The following is a 20816-nucleotide window of genomic DNA, read 5'->3' as shown; positions in this document are numbered from 1 at the left end:
ATACATACCATCAAATGTAAACGTGTTGACTGAAATGGTGGAAGGGAAAGACTGAAGGACTTCTTTCTGAGTACTGGACTGCACTGGCAAGAAATAAGCAAACAGCATGAGAGTAATTCCAAAAAATCACTAAAGCCAACCAAACCATGACAGAAAACCCCAAGATTTAGCAGCCGGTTGTTCTTTGACTTTACCTGTTTTCCACTGCATTTTTTATTTTATTTATTTAATTATTTATTTTTGATATGGAAAAAAGGCCTCCAAGCTAATGTACGATGACAATACTACAGAAGCACAGTGTTCAGAATGTGATATTTTAACCCTTGGCTGAGGTTCAGAGGCAGCAGCTGTCGGAAAGTCACCCCTGTCACGCAGCTTCTGTTCCCTGTTACACGTTGAAGCTGCCCGCCTTTAGACACAGCGTCGCAGGAGGGTAGACAAGGGAGTTACCCTGGAGATGAAACTGAAAAAGTCATCACATGCCAGTGACCAGTCAGATTATATAATTCTACATTCCAGTACGTACACGCTCTTTACTATCTGAGGCATTAGTCATTTCATAAGTGTGTGGTTGAGCTGCTTTTTACATTGGAACAAGATGAAGAGAATAACAGTAGGGAATTTCTTGTTTTTTTTCTCAGAAGAAGGAAGTTTTGTTCCGCATTTGAAGGAAATGGTTTGGTTTTATGCAGAAAAACACAACCCAGGTTTAAACTGAGCATCAACCAGTAAACTGTCTGTTGTCTACCACCCACCCATTGCTTATTTCTGTTGGACAACTGAAAACGTGAACGCTTCATTTCATAACGCTATTGTGGTATTGACAGTCTCTTGAGGATTTCATGGTGAAAGCAGCATAACAATAACAACTTGGTCAGAGTTGCTTGGTTGCTTTAAGTGTGCATGTAGACACACCTCTGTTGTGTTGAAACTCCTATCACACCCAAAGTAACTCCCTTTGTGTTTTGTTGACAGTCTTTTTACTCCCTTATGGACCCACAGAGCCACTGCTGTTTGTGTATATAATCATAATAACGCAAAATCGACCTTTATTTCACCATGTTATTTTATTTTACAATGTTGTACTGTTTGACACAACAGGACTTTGATGGTGACAAACCATACACTAATCAGCCACAACATTATGACCAATAATGCTCCTAATCACTGTTCAAGTGCATTGCACTGATTATCGTTATGGTCTGTCAGTAGGTGAGATATACGCACCAAGTGAACATTTTGTCTTTGAAGTTGAATTGGCAAGGGTAAAATTGTGATGTCGAAACAGTTTGGTCAGAGCATCTTCAGACCTACAGCTTTTGCGGAGAGTTCTGCAGTGGTCAGTACCCATCGAAAGTGGTCCAAGGAAGGAAGAGTGAACCGGCAACAGGCTAATACACATGGAAAGCAAAGACTGATCCAACAGGTGAACTTCTGTAGCTCGAACTGCTGGAAAAAGTTAAAATGCTCAAAATTGTGGTTCCAATAGTAAGGTGATAGAATACATGGTGCATCACGCTTTCTTTTGTATGCTGCTGTGTAGCTGCAGAACAGTCAGAGTGCCCATGCTCGCCCAGTCTACTGCTGAAAACGCCTACAATGGACATGGCAGCATCAGAACTGGACCACAGAGACCACTGATGGATCACATTTCCATTCACATCATATGGATGACTGGATGCCTATGTGTCGATTATTAGGGGAACATATAGCACCAGGATGCAAGGAACACTCTCTTAGTGTTAGCATGAGGTGTGTTTGTTCTGTAACAATGTTGAGGTGGTGGAATGTATTAATGTGACGGCCACAAATGTACCAGGAACCAGGTTAACCAGAAGAACATTACATCCTCAGTGTTACTCACTTCATCCGTTGGCTTTAACTAATCGGAGTACAGAGTAACTATGACTCAATTTTCATTGCGGAGTAAAACTGTTTCATTTCATAACAGTCAAACCTCATTTCATGAAGGTCTTCATGCTGTAATCATTCTTCCCCCATCACTTTACCCCTGCCATCGCTTCTGTGGCACTCACGTAACCCGATTCCCCGCTGTTAAAGGCTTCCCTGTGGGGGTTTTGGTGGATGCTGTTTAGTGTTCGACTATCTCTTCCAGTACGTGTGACCCAGTTCAGTCAAGCTGTCGTGGCACATAAGAGTCTTTTATCTCCTACTTTTTTGGTGTATCTTCTCATCCTCCTCCTCCTCCTCAGCCACGTGTGATGCTTGCCTCGCTTTGGTACATCAGCGTGCCAGCAATTAATAATTGAACATTTTGTTCGTGTTGTCTCTGAATGCAGCAAGGAGCCATTAAAAGAATGGGACGAGTCTGTTGGGTGATGGGTGGATCAGTGGAGGACAAAGGAAATGGGGAAAGGATGCTTTGGAGAGAGTGAGTGGTTTTGCTCTGTATCATTAGCATGTGCTGTCTGCAGCCTCATTAGTTGTACGAGGAAAAGTGTGCAAAGGAGGAAGGAGGCGTAAGACTTGATGATTAAAAAAACTCAGCCACAGTAATGGTGAGTGTGACTGCATGTGCCTGTGTGGGAGCAGGTGTATAATAAGAGCACCCATCCTTTAACTTACTGTAAGCAAAAACCAGTCCCACCTTGCTGATGTGCGACTGGTCATTGATTTTCTTTTCCTGGTTTCAATTAAAAAGTCTCACTTAGGCGAAGTGAAAATGCCCTGCGATAATCACTCAGCCTGCTGCCTTATTAACACCAGAGCAGCTTCAAGTACAAGGTCTGACTTCAGCTTGATGAGTTCATCTTCTGCACCGACTGGTAAACAGACAGGCGGAAGCGTCACGCATAGAAGCATTCAGCTTCCAGTTAAACGACTGCTGTGCACTCATTAAAACATAGCATTTAAATATGAACTGAATTCAATTAAATAATTTTTGACTGTGACTCTAGAGTTAAAGAAAAGTTCTTGGAAATATACGTATTCAAAATCTTGCAGTAAATCAGATGAGCTACTACTCTAATGTCTGAACAGTATGAAGTTACCGTTAACAGTTGGTTCGTAAATGAACATTTTATGCGAGGTCCAAGTTCATGTGTATAGACGAGAGATATAATCCATCCATCGTGTCTTTGCTCTGCCCCGGGGCCTCCTTCCGATGGGACATGCCTGAAACACTTCTCTGGTAAGGATGCCTCACCTCTTGGGGGGGACATCCTTACCAGATATCCTAGCCTCCTCAACTGACTCCTCTCGACGTGGAGGAGCAGCGGTTCTACTCTGAGCTCCTCCCGTATGTCTGAGGTCCTTACCATATTTCTAAGACTAAGCCCGGCTACCCTGCGAAGGAAATTAATTTCGGCCGCTTGGTCATTACCCAAAGTTCATGACATGGTGAGGGTTGGAACGTAAAGGTTGTCTTTATATGTTACAGCATAGTTTTACATTTCCCACATGTGTCTTCTCACAACTTACAGCTGATGTTGTCACTTGAACTGCCATTATTTTGTGTACGCAACTTCTCACAATGTAATTACAAGCTGGTGAGTTGCATTTGTAGGCAGCATTAACTCAAATACTAAGAAAAGGAGACATATTGTTGTTTTTTACACTTTGTGCTTGCATTAAACTAACACGGTCTAACATGTTAGTCAGCTTTAGAGGTGCTGGTAGGTGGAAAATGTTGCCTTTGGAACTTTTTCCCATTGTTTTAAGTGCTTGGACTAAACCAGCCAGCTTCTGGCTGCATAGCTCTATATTTACTGCACAGGCACAATCTTTTTTATCTAAAACAAAGGCAACCAGACTTGTGGCTTCTTCAGTGGTGCGCTGTCTTCAAGGAAACTCAAACTAAACCCACTGCCTTTGTTTTAGTTTTGGTTTAGATATACAATGACCTGGAGAATGTTCAGACACTCAGCTTCTGTCTACCTTTCAGGAAGAAGTGAATATCTCCTGCAATGCTGACCGGTTTCTTTAAGAAGTAAAGGGGATTATTGTTATTATCTGTACTATAAAATCCCACATAATGCCTGCAATAAGTAAAGCCACTGTGATAAGTCATTCATAGTTATGTTTCACATTTTTAGTTAAAACCAACTGCAAATTCTGGCCATGTTCAGTCAAGTCTTGAAACATTTAGACACATATTATGGGCTGGTAATAGTCAGGAGGCTGAAATAAATCAAGGTACCAAACTAGGTCAGTAAGTCATAATATCTAGCCACTTAACCGTAACTGTTGCTGTTGTTGTGCAGCTGGAGTCACCATGCCAAAATGAAAGCAGTTTTTGGTTACTGCCGTGCCTATTTCTGTCCACCAACGCCCAAACTTCATATCAAATTCCCAGCACCAGAGAACGATGATATCAGTGTCACAAGTGTCACTACTTCCTTCTCTGGATTTCTACTTCTTCTTTACTGTCAGATGGCTGTCAGTTGACATACAGTTCATGTGTTTGACCAAACTCTTTTTGAATCACAAGTTTGCCTTCATTTCCTCACTACAAATGCTCAGATTTAGATGTAAAGGGAATTTTACCATGTGACCAACTCGCCATAAATCACATAATAGGTTAGTACAGCAGTGGTTTCCTCCTGACCTGCACGGCAATTACACATGTTGCCTTGTCCCTTTGAGCCCTTGCATGTAGCTGAAAGCGGGCATTAATGTTTTTATCCATCTCCTTAGCATCTGTTTACAGTCTCAGATGGTTAACTGGTTACGCAGCCTCTGATAATCCTGCATGTTCCCCGCATAGAGGATTCAGCCATGTGAGATTATCTCTCTGCAATCCCTGCGATATGTGTGAAGGCCTAGAGATAAGCGAGATGAATAAGGAGACAAAACTGATGCATTTTAAATTCTGTGACATCCTTTCAACTTTACCACACTGACAGTCTAAATTTAATTTCTGAAAAATTATGTTTACGGAGCTGTTTATCTCTGGGCAATTTCTCCTTGGCTGAATCTTTGATGTTCTGTAATAAGGTCCATGGTACACCAGTGATGCCACATAAACTTTAAATCCTAAAAAATAGTCCCTGATTTGAATAAAATGTACAAGAAAAGAGTGTATTCTCGGTGCTGTGCTAGTGTTTACTGTGTGTGTGTTTGTTTACCAGTCATGTTGTAAGGATTTGACCGTCAGTTGCATCAATCAGGGGTCAGTCTGAGTTTACTTTGTCTGAGAGGCCCAATTTCCTCGTCTGTGTGTTTCATCAGGGCCGTGGGTGTGGGTGGATGAGAAATGAGTCCTCAGTTCATTCATAGTTCTTTCTCTCTTTCTCCAACACCCTTTTTTTTTTTTATTTAATCATCGGGCAAAGTAAGCAGTCTAATATTGCTGATTCATTGATCCACAATACATACACAAAACATGTCGATGAAGCACATTTTCTAGATCGTTACATTGACTGTTCAGTCCGTAGGAAGTAATTTGACAGAATTCCAGCAAACATTCACATATGAGAAGCCTCAATGAGCAGCTATTTGGTATTTTTGCTTCAAAAAATAACTAGAAAGATTGATTATCCAAATAACTGATTCATTTTGTGTCAGTCAGTCACTTAGTCAAGTAATTGTTTCAGCTCTAGATTAAAACCAAATGAAATATAAACAAATGTAATATTTCATTTGATTTATTGAAAAAAAAAATGTTTGTCCTTAAAGAGTTTATATTGCATACAAGTAACAGAATTATGTGATTTTGTTGTTGCATACTGGCCCATACCTGTTCATTTTAAGCACTTTGTATTCTCTGCTCATCTGTGTCTCTCTTGTTCTCTTGCAGCCCTGACGACATTGGAAGCTGCTGGTACATCCTGCTGTCCGGCTCGGTTTTCATTAAGGAGTCCATGTTCCTGCCCAGAAGCAGGTAAGATCATCGGCCATTTTGACTGTCAGTTGGAGACTTGATCTTGAAACATGTGAGCAGGAATTCTTTTTTTTTTTTTTTTTTTTATAAATATCTTGGACCGGCAGGAAAGAGACAACTTTAATTTGTTCTCTCATAAAAGCTAGTTTTCTATTTTATCAGGTTGGTCGTATCCAGAGGAATAAACAGTGGGTATTCATTTTATTGAAACTGTCTTTTTATACGACGAAAAGGTTACAAATAGACACCTGCTCATCACTTTTCTCTGAAGGAAAACTTCAACATTATCAAGGTCTTTTTATCACAAAAAATAGATTTAATTTAGCTGCCAATAAAGAAAATGAACACTTCCATTTAAAATATTTCATAAGATTTAATTTTCACCAATGCTTGTAACCAATATACATTTTAATGAAATGATTTATTTACATGGGCACCAAACTTCATGTAGTACCAACACCTCAAAAGCAAAGAATGGCTGCATGAGACATTTAAGATGTCCTTATATCTGTGTATAGCTAAATTATAGTGTGCTATAAGCCATGTTTTAAATATTTGTGGTCAGCTCATGATTTATAAATAGTAGGAATTGCAGGAAAGGGTTAAGCAGGAAATAAAAATATCCCGTTTTTAATGTAGCACAGCAACATCACACCTCTGCATTTAAACATGAACATGCCGTCTTTCAGTCAGCAGCTACTTTGAATAGTGTCAGCAACCTTGAAGGGAAAATATTTTCTTGTCAAGCCTCCAGCACAGTTTAAAAAAAAAAAGCTTTGAAGCCACTCTAAATATCTTGTGATTTACATATAATATGATTCCCTTTCTTTTTTTTTGCAAAGATAAGTTGTAAGAACATTCTGTTTAGTATTTTTGTAGTGTTTGAAGAACGAGCAGAGAGTAAGTCTCACCTCCATGTTGGATTATAATTATTTATGACAGCTTTCAAAGGACTTAAGATTCATGTTCGCCTCTCAAGCTCACAGCAGTGATCACCACCTCTGAGGCCAAGATCCAAATGTTAAAAAGCTGCGATTTCACAAGTGGATCTGTTACATGAACCACCCCTGTGGGCGTCTTGAAAACAATGATCTTTTCATCCATTAAGCTTGCATAACACACCTACGGCCACTCAGAGCTCCAGTCCGTTGCTTTAGCCTGTGGAGCAGAACTGTTCTGGCAGTACCACCAGGGGGTCGTCAGCGGTCATCCTCTGGGTTTGTACGAACGTGGGTGGCTTTTAAAGCGGAAGACTCGATCGGATATGTGCCAAAAAAACGGACCCTTCTTAAACATAACCTTTTTAGTTTTGCCAAGGTGAAAGTGTGTGTGTGGGGGGAGGACGCCGGAGGGGGATTTGCAGGTATTGGCAGATTAAAGTTAATACCCGACCGTGGCCACCGAGAAGGAAAAGGCCTTGAAAGTGTTTACTAAGCATGTGTTGCAAAGAAGCCTTCACTGGGCATCCACTCTGTTGCAGGACGCTGTAGAAGGTTGTTAATTAGCTCAGATGTTCAGAGTGATGCCACATTTCTGTCATCGTCACTAAACTTTACCTACAGCATTTGATTTACCAGGTGCACATTGATAAAATTAAAGCCTGAGATCTCAACCTGAAAGAATTTTTGAGTCATATGAAGAATCAAAAAACTTTATTGATCTCCTTGGAGAAATGTAATTGTTACAGCAGCAAGGCAAGACACTATATAACTATAAATCTATATATGAGTAAATATATTAAGGGAACTAAAATAAATAAATAACTTATTACTAATTACTATTGCTAATAACAATAATAATAACTGCAGTTTGGTGAAAAATCAGCCAAAGATAAATAAAAGGTTGAAGTGGTGGAGACTGAATATACTCAGATCAGGCATAAAATTATGACCACTGACAGGAGAAGTAAATAACATTGACCATCTTGTGACAATTGCTGCTGGGAAACCTTTGGACCTGGCATTCATGTGGATGTTACTTAGACATGTAGCAGCCACCTAGACCAGACCAGACACCCCCACCCCATAGCAATGACACTCCTTGATGGCAGCAGCCATCCCAAGCAGACACCACAGGACACCCTCAGAAGGCCCGTGTCCATGTCATAATGTTATGTCTGATCGGTACGCATTTTGACATATTGTATGAAAGTACATGAGATACAGGTATTGCACCTGAGGAAAAAAACACAGGATGCAGTAATAAAATGGTTAACGGATATAGACAGATGTATTGTTCAGAGGATGACTGTGTCCTTTGGTTGTGGAGGAAACTCAGTAGCAGTGCTATCAAATGCTGAGGTTAAAGAGTCTGACTGCTGATGGGACAAAGGAAGGGCTTCTTCTTGCACTGTGGGTGCAGTAGCGGCAGAGCACTAGTGTCCATGTATACATGACCATAGTAATCCGTATATTAAATTCCTTCATTACAGACATTGATGGTTGGCGGATGCATTCATCTTAAAGGTGGTAATTCTAGTATATGAGCAAAGTCACACAGTATAGTGTGAACCACTTAGTGTTTGACTGCAGCATAAACTTATTTTTTATTTTTTGAAGGGAGATGAAGCAAGACCTACATCCCCAGTGACAAGAAGACATTTTTGAAATGACTCATTCACAAAGGCTCATTCTGATTCAAGGTTTCAAGGACTTCTGGGTCACGAAACCTACTCGGTTCTTGAATGACAGTGTATGTTTTCAGTTCAGGAATGAAAATGCGACGAACAAAACTTTTTCTTGACAGAGCGTAGGTGGTCTGTATTCCTCAAAATATCTTTACTATCAGTTAACATTGTTAGGTGGAGGCAGTCTAGCTGGAATTCGTCTGAAGTCAGATGGGACTTCTAGCAATGACAGGTGTGTCAGTCTTATCAGCTCTTATCACAGTCATACAACATGGCGTTGAATATATTGTGTGTCTTAACAACGATACATGCTTAGCTTTTTTTTTTATCATTATGGAAGTCAGTTTTAAATCCCTGTAAGGCCCACGCCGCCTCATCTAGTCTAGAAACAGTGAAAGCAAAATGGCTTGGAGGGGAAATTGGTTGTGACACAAGGAACTGAATGGAGTCCAGCGGGACTTCCTGAAGCTTTTAAAGATGTGGTGGAATTGGGTTTCAGACAAGCCCTGCCCAGAAGTGGCTGCTCATATCCACACTGGCAGCAAGGTTGAAAACCTGATATGTCTCCATCATTCTGTCTCTCTCCGGCTCTCTCTTCCCCTCTCTCTGCTCCACTCGGTAGCTGTAGTGAGATCTGATTCAGGGGAACATGAATGACTCAGTCATTAATTGCAGAGGCTAGTAGCCTACTCAGTGCCTTATTTAACCCAGGGGCCAGTGTGAAATCAGATATCAGCCAAATAATTACATCTTTACAAATGTGTCACACAGGTTCGAGCCATGCACAGCGCATGCTTTTTTAAGTACATAGACAAGCAATAATAACCATGCATCTTTAATGACAGAAATTACTGTTAAGGCTATTACTTGCCAAGCTGACTGTTGGTCTTTTTCCAGAGTCAGGCCATTGGTAAACTTCAGTGGCCTAGTTTTTCCACTGGGTCTCTCACCGTGGACTTGGTCATCAGCTGTTCAAAGGTGGAACGAGTAGGCGAGAGGGATCACTCTGATTGGCGTAGAGAACTAATGCGTGAGAGGAAAACCGGCATGTAATCTAGAATAAATAAATGTCAGACAAGCTTTGTGCGATGGGCTGTAGATCTACCTGCCCTGTTAATAGTACTTCTTCAGGTTTCCCAGATGGGTTATTTCCTCAGGACGTATGTGCAAGCTGGCCGTTGGTTGTAGTCTTTGCGATGTGTTCAAGTGCAACTTTTGTCTGCCTTCGTTGCTGGTAGTTTTTCTGATCCCGGTTTGGTGTGTCCATATGTTTAAGGTGCTACGAATCAACTTGACTGTTAATCCTGACAACAACCAATGCTTATGTATGTTTTGACAGTTTTATAAATAATAGTCCTTTACATTTGATGGTGTATAGGTGAGTAGCATATATTTGTGTGTATGCATTGCACTCACAGATATGATTCAGTTGCTAAAACTCAACTTAAAAGTGTCATTCAGCTCCATGGAAACATTTCATAGAAGTTGTCAAACCGGTTAAAAATTAGGCATGTTACTCTTTTTACCATCTGATGTGTCAATTGCCTTCCACTGTATCCCATTCAACACAATGGAAATAACAAAAGTAGTGCTGTCTTTTGTTTCCTGATTGAATGAACTTGTTGAAATATTTTTGGTTATGGTTCCATTAACATGCCACAATATGGAACTAGCAGCTTCCACCCTGATGTAAACTTTTATTAACCCCCATTCTGGTTTCACTTCCCCTCCTCTGTGGCGCTGCGTGCATTCATTTTCAGCTGATCGCTGTTCGGACTTAACCTTCAGTCATCCACACATGTTTCTTGACCGCCAGTCATTAGTATTGACTAACAAAACCAGACCACAACGCTGATAACTGATAGCTGAATCATCTCGTCTCAGCTGCAAGGGTTCAAGTTAACAGAGGACTCATTGCGTTTGTTCAGTTGAGCTTCTGGGAAAAACAAGGTTAGTAGAGCTTCAGTCATTTCTTGACAGGCAGCAGCAGCCCAGACAGACTCATGTGTTGCTGTAGATGACGCTGATAATTTATTCTCTAATTGCGCAAATACATATCTTTCTCATTGTTTTTCTGTTTTGCTGACATGTTGGATGTTCTGTGTAAGCTGACAGACAATAATGAGCTTGAACGGATAAGAAAGGTGGATAAAAACAACTTATTATGGCTGAATAGTTCATGCTTTTCATACTTGGACATTTATGTGGTTTAATGACTCTGCTTGTTGAAATATGTTGACAACCAAATAAGCCTTCTTGTCCTCATTTTATAGAACAATATATTTTCTCTTTGTTGCCAACAGCAATTCACATGAGCGTCAGTAGCGGAGTAAATCTATTCACAGCCCGCTGACTGTAAAACAATCCACTGTTTTAGAAAAGGTTAAATTATTTTTACATGTAATTCTAAGTAACTAGGCTCATTGAAATACACTGAACTACATCAGTAGTTTCAGTATACATACTAAACTAGGGTGAATAATACTTCACAGTTTTCTCACGAGTTCAAAAAGTCAACTGAAAGGGGCTTACCAGGCTTATCTTGACTATTGGACTTACATTTTTAATATGAATCTGCACTGTAATTGGAGCTGTGCAGTTTTAAATACATGGTTGTTAACTTGGCATGTATGAATGAACAGAATCAAGCCAGAATTTCTGAGCTGGACCGACAAAGTCAGAATATGTCACCATTATCTGTTGTCAACATGTCTCTTTCTTGGATTTCTAAACTGTACAGAAATGCAGAACTAAACCGTTCAACACGTGTGAGACGTCTTCTGTAAGGGTTAAATATTGACCAGCTGTTGGTTGGTCTGTTCACTCTTACAACATGGTTATTATTTCACAGTGAAGAAAGAAGTTTGTATGTCTAGTTCTTCATTCACTGTGGTGCCTATCACAGCCAGACTACCAAATCATTTTTTGATTATCAAAACTAAACTTTTATAGTTATTTTACATTATATTTGTTCAGTATGTTGAAGTCAGTTACAGTGTATACACTGAAACTCTACTGGAACGTAAGCGGAATGTTAAATTAAGAATTAAAACTGTGTTCAAAAAGCTGCAGTAAACAAGAGTTCAGTGATTTTATTTTATCCAACGCACATATTTAGTCAGCACTTAAAAGGACTTTATATACTGTAAGCTATCCGCACCTACTTCACATCGGTGGAAGCACAAGAGTTGAATATAAATTGGATTTTTCTTACAAAGTCTGCATTTAACTGGTCACTAATATTTCAATAATGATCACAATTATAGTCCTATAAGAATAAAATTGCCCCATGTAACCAACTCATTCAAAGCAGACTGGCTTTTGTCTGCCTTTGATAATCTGTTCAATAGGCAAACATTAGCTCCTAATAATTATGCAGACACTTCCAACTGTCTGAGCATGTTTCCCTCAGGGGATAAGTTTCCAGGAGGGACAGGAACATGCTGTGGACAGCAAAACTGAAAACATAAGTCGTAGTTCTATTATATTTCTGGTAGATTCGACTCTCCCAAGCTGCCAGAACCAAAAAAAAAACAACCAGAAAGTTCTTATTCTTATTGATCTTTTGGAGCATGTAAGCACATAAATCTTATGAGATCATTTTATTTAGCTTCCATGTTAACTGTTTAGTTGAAGTATGTGATCAATATGCGTGATCATCAGTGTTAAAAAAAAAAGTTATTCATGCTATTTCAAAGTAGGAAGAAGAAGGAATTTAGCTAGCAATTAAACCAAAACAGACATTTAAGTGTCAAGACATATAATTGCACATTTGTAACTCAAGAGTTAGAAGATTTCAGTTAACTTGACGTGACTGACAGCCCCGATATATTAATTAACTTCTACCATAAGGGGAGGACAAGAGCTGTCCACACCTACCCGCCCCTCAACAACATTAACACACACAGGACAACACAATCTATCGGCTCTCTCACTCACTAGTGACTCTGTAGCAGGAAGTGGGCCGTACGCTGGAATGCTGGCTGTAGTCAACTCACCACATGACACAGATAGAAAGAGGGAGGGAGAAAGAGAAAAGGGGCATAGCTATTGGACAGAAGCTGATCCACACATACTCTCAGAGCCACACACAGCCATTCTCATACACAAATCCCAGACAGCGGCGCTGCTGGGGTGTGTGCAGGACGATATGCCGCAGTCACACCAGAGTCTCGGGACTTGGAGCGAGCTTGTCAGACATTCTCTGGACTAACTGAGGGGATATTTTAAAAGCGGGGATCTTTTTATCTTATCAGTTGGCTGTGTCACTCTGGGAGCAGTGTGGAGTGTCGGGGGTGAGTGTTCAGACTACACACACAAGTTTATGGCTCTCGAAAGCCGTGCCTGGAAACTCCGTTTCTTGTGGCTGTAATTGAAAAATCGGACTCATCTCCAAGCCGGGAGCTGGTTGCTGTAAAACCTTCAAGTCTGGAATGTGAAGCATGGCTTTGATGTTATTTTGGATTTGTCAGTGTGAGGAGTGTGCTGCCAGTAAAAAGGGGTGTGTGCTCTTCATCTTTAAGGGGTTAGACACAACTTTTGGCAACTTTGAAACCAAAACAAAGATGGAGCTCCTGCTGCGGGCAGAATGTGTTAGAAATGGATGATAGATGTGCTGATGATTCATTGATGTATGTTGGAAAAGTTGAGAGCGGCTAGCACAGTTTGTCTCTCTTTCTCTCTATCCCTTAACTCTCCAGCTCAGTGCCCTTTTCTCTTTGTCATTACAATGTCAGCAAAGTCGTATTTTGAGAAGGAAAAGTCACGCGTCAGTCGCACATTCTTGGCTGCGGTGTCGGCTTCTATTTCAGATGTGCCAGGGCAAAAGGTTTGGGGCATGTGTGTGATGGGGCCACGTTGTTACTGTAAGGAATTCTGTTTATCTTTGCAAGGTGAGAGTAGGTTGGATGGTCAGCTGCAGCTCAGACAGAATGTCGGATGCTTTAAGTCTAAATGCAGTAACCCTAACTGTCATTGCCAGTCACTCCTGAGACTCCCATCCTCCCCTCACCTCCCCTTTCCTCCTTCCCTGAGCTTAGACTAAAGTCTTGCATAACCAGGGAGTTTAATCTTTGTCCCTCTTAAGGCTCTGGTCGGTTAAAAAAGCCGGTGCGCCCTCTCACCATTTACTCAGCTAAACAGCTTATCAGACTAAGTAGACCACCCCGCCCGCCCTCCTCCACCAGCTCAGACCAGGGGTGCAGAATAAGGACCGCACTGGTTCACACAGACTGCAGAGTGGATCTGAGGCTATGCCGGTAAAAGGCCGGTGATGCATGTGGAATGACATTCCAGACGCCCAAGCTTGTTGTATAACGGAGGGGAGTGCAAGGCCGCCGATGCAGCAGAGATGTCAGTCAGTCAACTGAGATAGCGCTTCAGGGTTTAATTTGAAAATGAGAGTCTGGCTGCCTGTCTGAAACCAGCGGAAGCGCCTGAATACAGAGTAGAAACAAATCTGGGAATGTTTTTTCAGGAACTATGTTTTTCCCCCCTTTTGAGTTGCTTTGCTGGTTTTAGGAGGTAAACAGAAATTGAATAGCAGCACATCTAACTGTATAGTCTCTAAAAAAAAAAAAGATACGTGCTGTCACTTTATTTCTTTTACTGGTTTGGCTCCAAGATCTTTAAGTTGAGATTGTATAAATGGATGGTAAGAGATGGAACAGCTTTCAATAGTTTATCTTTGGTTGGCATAAATACATGCTTTCTGTTCAAGTACATGGAGGTAGCAAAACAAATGGTGTTCGAAAAGAAATACAAAGCCAGAATCAGTTGGGCTAAGGCTAAGGACAGAGGAAAGCTTGAGTCGGTTTTGTCTATAAACTAGGGAATAAACTGCTTTTTCTTCTTCTGTTATATTTCAGCGCTCCACAGTGGTTAAGTATTGTCCACGTAAACATAACCAATGTAGCACTATTCATATTAAATTGGGTTTTGTTTCCTTGAACACTATATTTTGTTGAGATAACCATTTTGGTTACCTCAACAAACAGTTTTTAGTAATGACTTGGATGTTAACCTGAATGTTATTTCCAAGTAAGTAAATAGATTTTAAGCTACCAGTGATAAAAGGGACCAACAACGAAGCTTCCTTTTTGCTTCAACATTAAGTATTCCTCCTTTTGCTCCCGTCAGTTTGACCTTTGTCCACGTTTATATCTGTCTAAATACTATATGCCATGACTTGTGTTTGTTTGCTGTATGTTTTTAAATGTCTCTGTAGAGTAAAATACAATTGAATGGCAGTGAAGTAAAGATAATAATTTTCCAGAAACTGTGCAGTTTGGTTCAGAAAGTATGTCACAGGTAATCTGTGCAATGCTGTTACAAAACTGTGACATACCTGCTCAAACACCCGGCACCTTTCTTATCGTATTTGATCAGGTTTTGTAGGTTTGTCGGCCAACACACACGCTGTATTTCTCAGGAAAGAAAAAAACCAGACCTTAAATCAACTGGTGGACCTGAAGTCGTCAGCGCTGAATTATTCATAGCAAGTAGTCTGCGCACGGACTCCGGCATCATTAGTAGAGCTAATAAAAATTAAATATTTGCATGGGTCGAACTTTGCAGGGTATGCTGAGAGACAAATGTTGATCGCTGCAGAAATACTCAAGCCCCAGTTCATCAAACGCATGGGAGGGCTCAGATATTTATTCAAGACGTATTATATTTGTTAATATATATTACACACTTGGCAGGTCTTGTACTGTATGTTTGCTCTGGACCAGTCATAGAGCAGTGGAGGTTTTAATATCCAAACAAGACACTTTTGTGTTTGAAAAAAACAAAAAAAACCTCTCCCAGCCCCGCTCTTTACTTCTATAATCCCTTCTTTAATATCTCACATTGCCAGTGACATTTGCCTCCTGCGAAATGGAGGATTGGATTACTGATGTGAGGAACATAATGGAGGGACATGATGGAACATGTCGCTTGGTGGCCAAACGTGTTTTGTTGTGATTCCTAATGGGTGGAATCTGTACTCCCATTCAGACTCCAAACGTCCATTTAACCAAATCAAAAACATCATTTCCTCTGAAGTTGCTGCCCAGCTGACAAATCATCTTTGTTGGAAATAAGTTGCAAAAGAATTCCAGCGTTTGTCTTCTTGCGAGAATATGCGTGAAAACACTGAGTAAGCTGTCCGTGCTGTAGCTCTGTTTGGCCCCGTGGTGGAATTCAGGCTTGTGTATGTCGGGGATACAAGCAGAGTAAGAATGCATTAAACAGAAGCTCAGGCAAAGCAAACAGCAACAATCAGCGTTAACCCTCTCGCTGCCTTTACTCGCCCAGCTTGCTGTGGTACAACCAGTCACTCATGTTGTCTTTGAATACAGTTTATGCTTCGCAGCAGTAGTTAATGCAACGATAACTTGTGCGGAGCTACACAAATCATGAAGTTGACAAATTGGGCAGGTAAAATTCGCAGCTCTGGCAGAGAAACAACAGAACAGCTGACAAAAGGGGAAAAAACACAAAAACCCAACAAAGGCTTGTCAAAAAAGGTAGAAAGAGAAAAGCAAAGCCAGCTAAATCGACTTGTAGAAAAGAAAAGACACAACAAAAATCATTATTTGCTCTTTGTCAAAGTGGCAGGTTGAGAATGGCCAGTGTTTTGCAGTTGGCTGCTGTTTATTTCCCTCCCTGACCAAGTTGTACCCACAACATGTAGCCACAAGCCCAGGGCTTGGAAGCTTTTAAGCCATGCTGTGCCTGAGGTCTGCTCCTGTCGGTGTGATTGATGAAAGCTGCCACCTCTGTAGCCTCAGTGCAGGTAGCTGCACACCACTGCTCACTTCATCTGTGGGCACTGAGGAGAACTTTCACACCTGGAGGTACTCAGTTGGTATCAGTCACGCAGTTAGGTTCAAGACGAATTGGCTGGAGGTCTCAACAGGCCCAGTTAATGAACTGAGAAAGAACTTTCAGTTGAACCAAAAAATGTCAGTGATATAGTGAAGAAGAAGAAAAGAATAAAGGTTGTAGCTATTAGTATTCGGAAGTTGTTTAGTCTGTTAGATGTTGAAAACTTGGGGAGAACACCCATCACACCTTCACAGAGCCCTACATAATGTCTGAAAATGACTTGTTTTAACTGACCAGCAATACAGAACCCACATGGATTTCATTTATTATCATGTAACAAGGATGAGCAAAAAATCCTTCATGTTAAGTTTGCTGGAACAAGCAAATATTTACTGGTTATGTTTTATAAAAACCCTGAAACAATTTATTATCAATCTATTAGCAACTCTAATGGAAAAATACAAGTAAAGTAAGCTATATAATAAAATAAATAATGAATATTAATAAACTTGTAAAAGAGTAGGTAAAAAAAGTAGAAAACTATATAAATAGATAAATAATATGTTTTCTTTTCTAATGTTTTACAATTAATTAATCTTTTTTTTTTATCAGTACAGTTTCAGTATATAGTGTAAATGGACATTAATAGCTAAGTTCTTCAAAACTTTACAAAGATCAATTGTTCATAATACAGAGGCATTTCGTTCACTCTTTTAGAAGACTAAAAAGAAGTTCAAATTCAAAATAGTTACTTAAATGATCAATCAATCATAAAGAAAATGCTGCTTTCATATCGACAGTTTGGTTCTTAAATCATTTCAGCTGTAAGAATCTGTAAAAATATTCTCAGCTTCCACCTCTCTGTAAATTTAAATAACTGTGACTCACTTACTGCTATAAAAATCTCAGCTCCCGGATCTAAATAATTCAAAACAGCGCAGCACAACAAGTCTGGCACATCAGCTCGACAGCGGGGCTGTTCATACACAGTCGCTTGAGTTTGTCTTTCAAAACAATAACCAAACCAACAAGATATGGGTCACATTCTGCACCGAAAGATGTTAAAAATAACAAACAAGGAGCTGCTTGTGTCTGTGCATTGCGTCCGCATTCTGGACAAAGGCGGCATTTTTCTGTAAACCCACAAGTTGGATGTCCTCATGCTCAGAATTTCCATGGCTTCTAGCAGTGTTCAAGAGATTTTGGTCTCTGTTGCTCTTAATACTCCCCGGCCGCCCCCTCCCTAATTAGGAGCAAGGCATACTGTACAAATTGTGACGTCGTGAAAGTGGACTTTTCCAGAGGCGGGTGCTTCCTTTCAGATGGGAGGCGTCATGGCTGAAAGGAGGAACTGTCCATTCAGTGCTGCCCTGTTTCACATTTAATACAGAAATTCCATAGTGCATATTTAAAATGCTGGACAGAGAGTTACCTCAAGACGCTACTGTATGTGATCTCTCAGAGGTTTTTGGTTGCCTGTGTGAGAGTCAATACTCAAGGTGCTTAATACTTACTGCAGATTTTAATGATTAAACATTGATGTCTCAATGTTTTTTAAATATATATTTTTTTCTTCTTCTTCTTCTTTTGTCTAGTTTTGGGAAGCGATCTGCGGGCAGCCTGCGACGCGGATGTGAGTGCATCGTACTGGAACCTTCAGAGATGATTGTGGTGAGTGCCGTTTTTTATTTCTGACTTTTAGCACGCCAGCGTCAAATTCATTATTTTGTGCACACCACACTCAGACACACCTAACACGCACACATTCCTATTTGCAACCACAGATAAATGGAGGAAAATAACTGGATACAGCTGGAGAGAACAGAGAACTCCCATCGAAATGATCATTTTCTATCACTTTAAGCTAAATCTAGGCATCCACGTTGTAGCTTTGTAAACCATAGCACGTTCACATACCACCAGGTGTCAAACTCATCTAACAAGTACAAAATTGCATCTAAAATGAAACTTTCCAAAAAGGCTCTCAGAGGACTAGAGTTGCCATGATGCAGAAAAAAAATATGATAATTAATTTTGTAATTGTGAAAGAAGGCAGAATGTAAAATAACAATCTTGTGAGTTTATGATTTGATGACTTCGTACTGATCTGTGTAACAGCTGTCCACTGACATTTCACAGCCCTGTTTCACTTTGCCTTTGCTGGTGTAATATGTACAATATGTGCGGCTGGTGGACACTCTGAACTAGTTTTATGGCAAGCTACACGTGTTGTCTAAAAGTAGAAGTAGTTCTCATCTGAGTGGGGCATAAAAGCACTGAAGGTAGAAGCACAACGCAATTATGTGTTGAACAGGAGCCCTCTGAGGCCTAAATGTCACAACAGATACAGTTCTGCTGATCATTTTTCAGTAAATAGCGACCACTGCTGAAGTGATCATGGTTGTATATTTGCTGCAACTTCAGATCTGTTGATATGGTGGCGCGTTTCATCAGATTCATGTGTTTCATGAGGGTAAATATGAGGCCTGGAAAGTTGAACTACAGTTCATTTGAGTTTTGTTTAAAGATGTTTTGTCATTTTCCTAAAATCATTCTTTAGCTCTTGAGGTTTGATTGTGTCCACCTGTAGGATAGTGCTATTCCATTGCAAGTAGTTCAAAATGAATAATTACATCTGATAAGCAGCCTTAAATCAAAAACCGTATCCATGCCGTAAACCACCTCATGCTGAGATGAGCCCTCACAGACTTTCAGTATACATCATGAGGAGAAACCCATGGTTAAACCTGTAACTGGTTTGTCCTGAAAGGGGAAGAAGGAATTGAAACTGGCCAAAAAGAGCACAGAGCACACATGAAGAACATGAATTAGCATGCAGCTGTTGACCAGCAGTGTGTTGTGGAGCAGAGAACAAATTCTGCCTTTTATTTTAACCAATCTGACACAACGTTTTGACTGCAAACTGAACATTTATCCGGGGCTAACGTGCCAATCGCTGTTCTATTTCCTGTTTCTAGAATGGAATTCTTCCTCCTTGAAATCATACACACACACACACAAACACACAGCAACATTTCTATACAAATGCGTCATCTTTGTTTTTTAAAGCAAGGCATCAAACATAACCCACATCTTGCCAGAAAGAAATAACAACTAGCGGGGACTGCTGCAGTCAGAGCACATCTTCTTATCATTTGCTGTAATTGCTGTGTCTCCGTGTAGAAGTCTATCAGTCATGCACAAACCCCTCAATAATATCGCCCTCGGCTCTGCTCGCTGCACACACTTTGTGGCCTTACCCCTTTTGCTGTTATCTGTGCCAACCCGCTCTGCAATTACCGAGAAGGGGTTTTGTGCAACTGGAACGTACTGTAGATGTAAAAGGATAAACCTCCCTGCTAAGACGCAGACCTGCGGTTACAAACATGACAAACTAACACGATAAGCCGCTCACGTGTCCGTACTGTACACAGACGGGCGCGTGTTCGCATCACTCCGAGCTTCGCAATTAGACACACAATCACACTTACGCTCGCTCTCACACACGGCTCCGCTGCCGTTGTCATGGCAGCAGTTGGTAAGGCAGAAGAAAGATTTTGTAATCCTGAAGGCTGAGCGCTGTGAAATGCGAAGCCGCCGTCAAAGTAGCAAACGAGGAGAAGAGAGGAGGAAACATAAAGAAAGAAAAACTCCAAAATGTCATTCCATCATGACCCAAAGCCGTCTGGTAAAATAGTTAAACCGTTTAACCAGAAATACTGCAAATATGACTTCACTAACTGCTATGTTAACGTTGCATCCTGTGCCAGTTTCCACATGGAAAATGTTTTTTTTCCTTCCTCCCACTTCATTAAAAATGGAAGCATGGATTTTATCTCCTTTTAACATGTAATTTCATTGTGGTTGAAGGAGCTCAGTGTGTCTGTTTCTGCTTTCAACTCCATCAGGCTCCATCTCTGTTTATCTCAGCATGTCAGTCAATTTACATCCAAACACTTGCCTCTCTCGCTCTCTCTCAGCTCTTCCATTCTCACTCAGCCCTCTGTTCCTTTCTCTCTCTGACTCTCTTTTTGTGCTGCGAGCACCCTTTGACGTAGGTGTGCATCGTGCAGCCCACACACACTTCTATTTTTACGCAATGAGAGGGCCGGGAGGCGGGGAGGAGGAAGAGGTGGAGGATTTTGGTGGGGCTGGGGGGGGGGGGGGGGTGTGAATGAAGACGAAGAGAGTCACTCCCATTCTCTCTGTCTCCCTCCCTTCCTTACCCTTTCGCAGGTGGACTATATGGATGAAAATGAGGAGTACTTTCAGCGACAAGCCTCGCACAGACAGTCCCGCCGGCGCTTTCGTAAGATCAACCAGAAAGGGGAGAGGCAGACAATCATTGACACTGTGGATCCGTACCCCACCGGAAAGCCGCCCATAGCCCGGGGATACCACACGGTGAGTTGTGCCCGGCATTATTGTTTTGTGTTCACCCTCGCTGTGGTGGATCGCTGTGGACTCCTGGTGGCGGCTCAGTGTTGCTCTGTTGCCGTGTTGTGCTCCGTTTGTGTGTCAAGCTCCGTCTTCGGA

The 20816-nt window shown here is 41.0% G+C and overlaps 1 protein-coding gene across 7 annotated transcripts in view; it reads left to right on the top strand.

Moving 5' to 3' along the window:
• Window positions 1-20816, top strand: part of rapgef2b (Rap guanine nucleotide exchange factor 2b) — a 103497-nt gene that overhangs the window by 36939 nt on the left and 45742 nt on the right. For 5 of the 7 annotated variants that reach the window (XM_084549902.1, XM_084549899.1, XM_084549898.1 and 2 more), the window contains exons 1-3: window positions 5637-5842; window positions 17876-17951; window positions 20517-20684. In XM_084549902.1, coding sequence (XP_084406028.1) covers window positions 5823-5842; window positions 17876-17951; window positions 20517-20684 — 264 coding nt within the window. In that variant the 5' untranslated portion in view covers window positions 5637-5822. Of the gene's footprint in view, window positions 1-5636; window positions 5843-12649; window positions 12764-17875; window positions 17952-20516; window positions 20685-20816 lie in introns of those variants that run through there. The other 2 variants (XM_084549903.1, XM_084549901.1) reach the window with 2 other exon arrangements.

The sequence above is a fragment of the Chelon labrosus genome, assembly GCF_963514085.1.
Source record: "Chelon labrosus genome assembly, chromosome: 8".
Classification (NCBI taxonomy): domain Eukaryota; kingdom Metazoa; phylum Chordata; class Actinopteri; order Mugiliformes; family Mugilidae; genus Chelon; species Chelon labrosus.
Note: the sequence above shows the minus strand (reverse complement) of the source record. Positions and strands in the feature narration are given on the sequence as shown.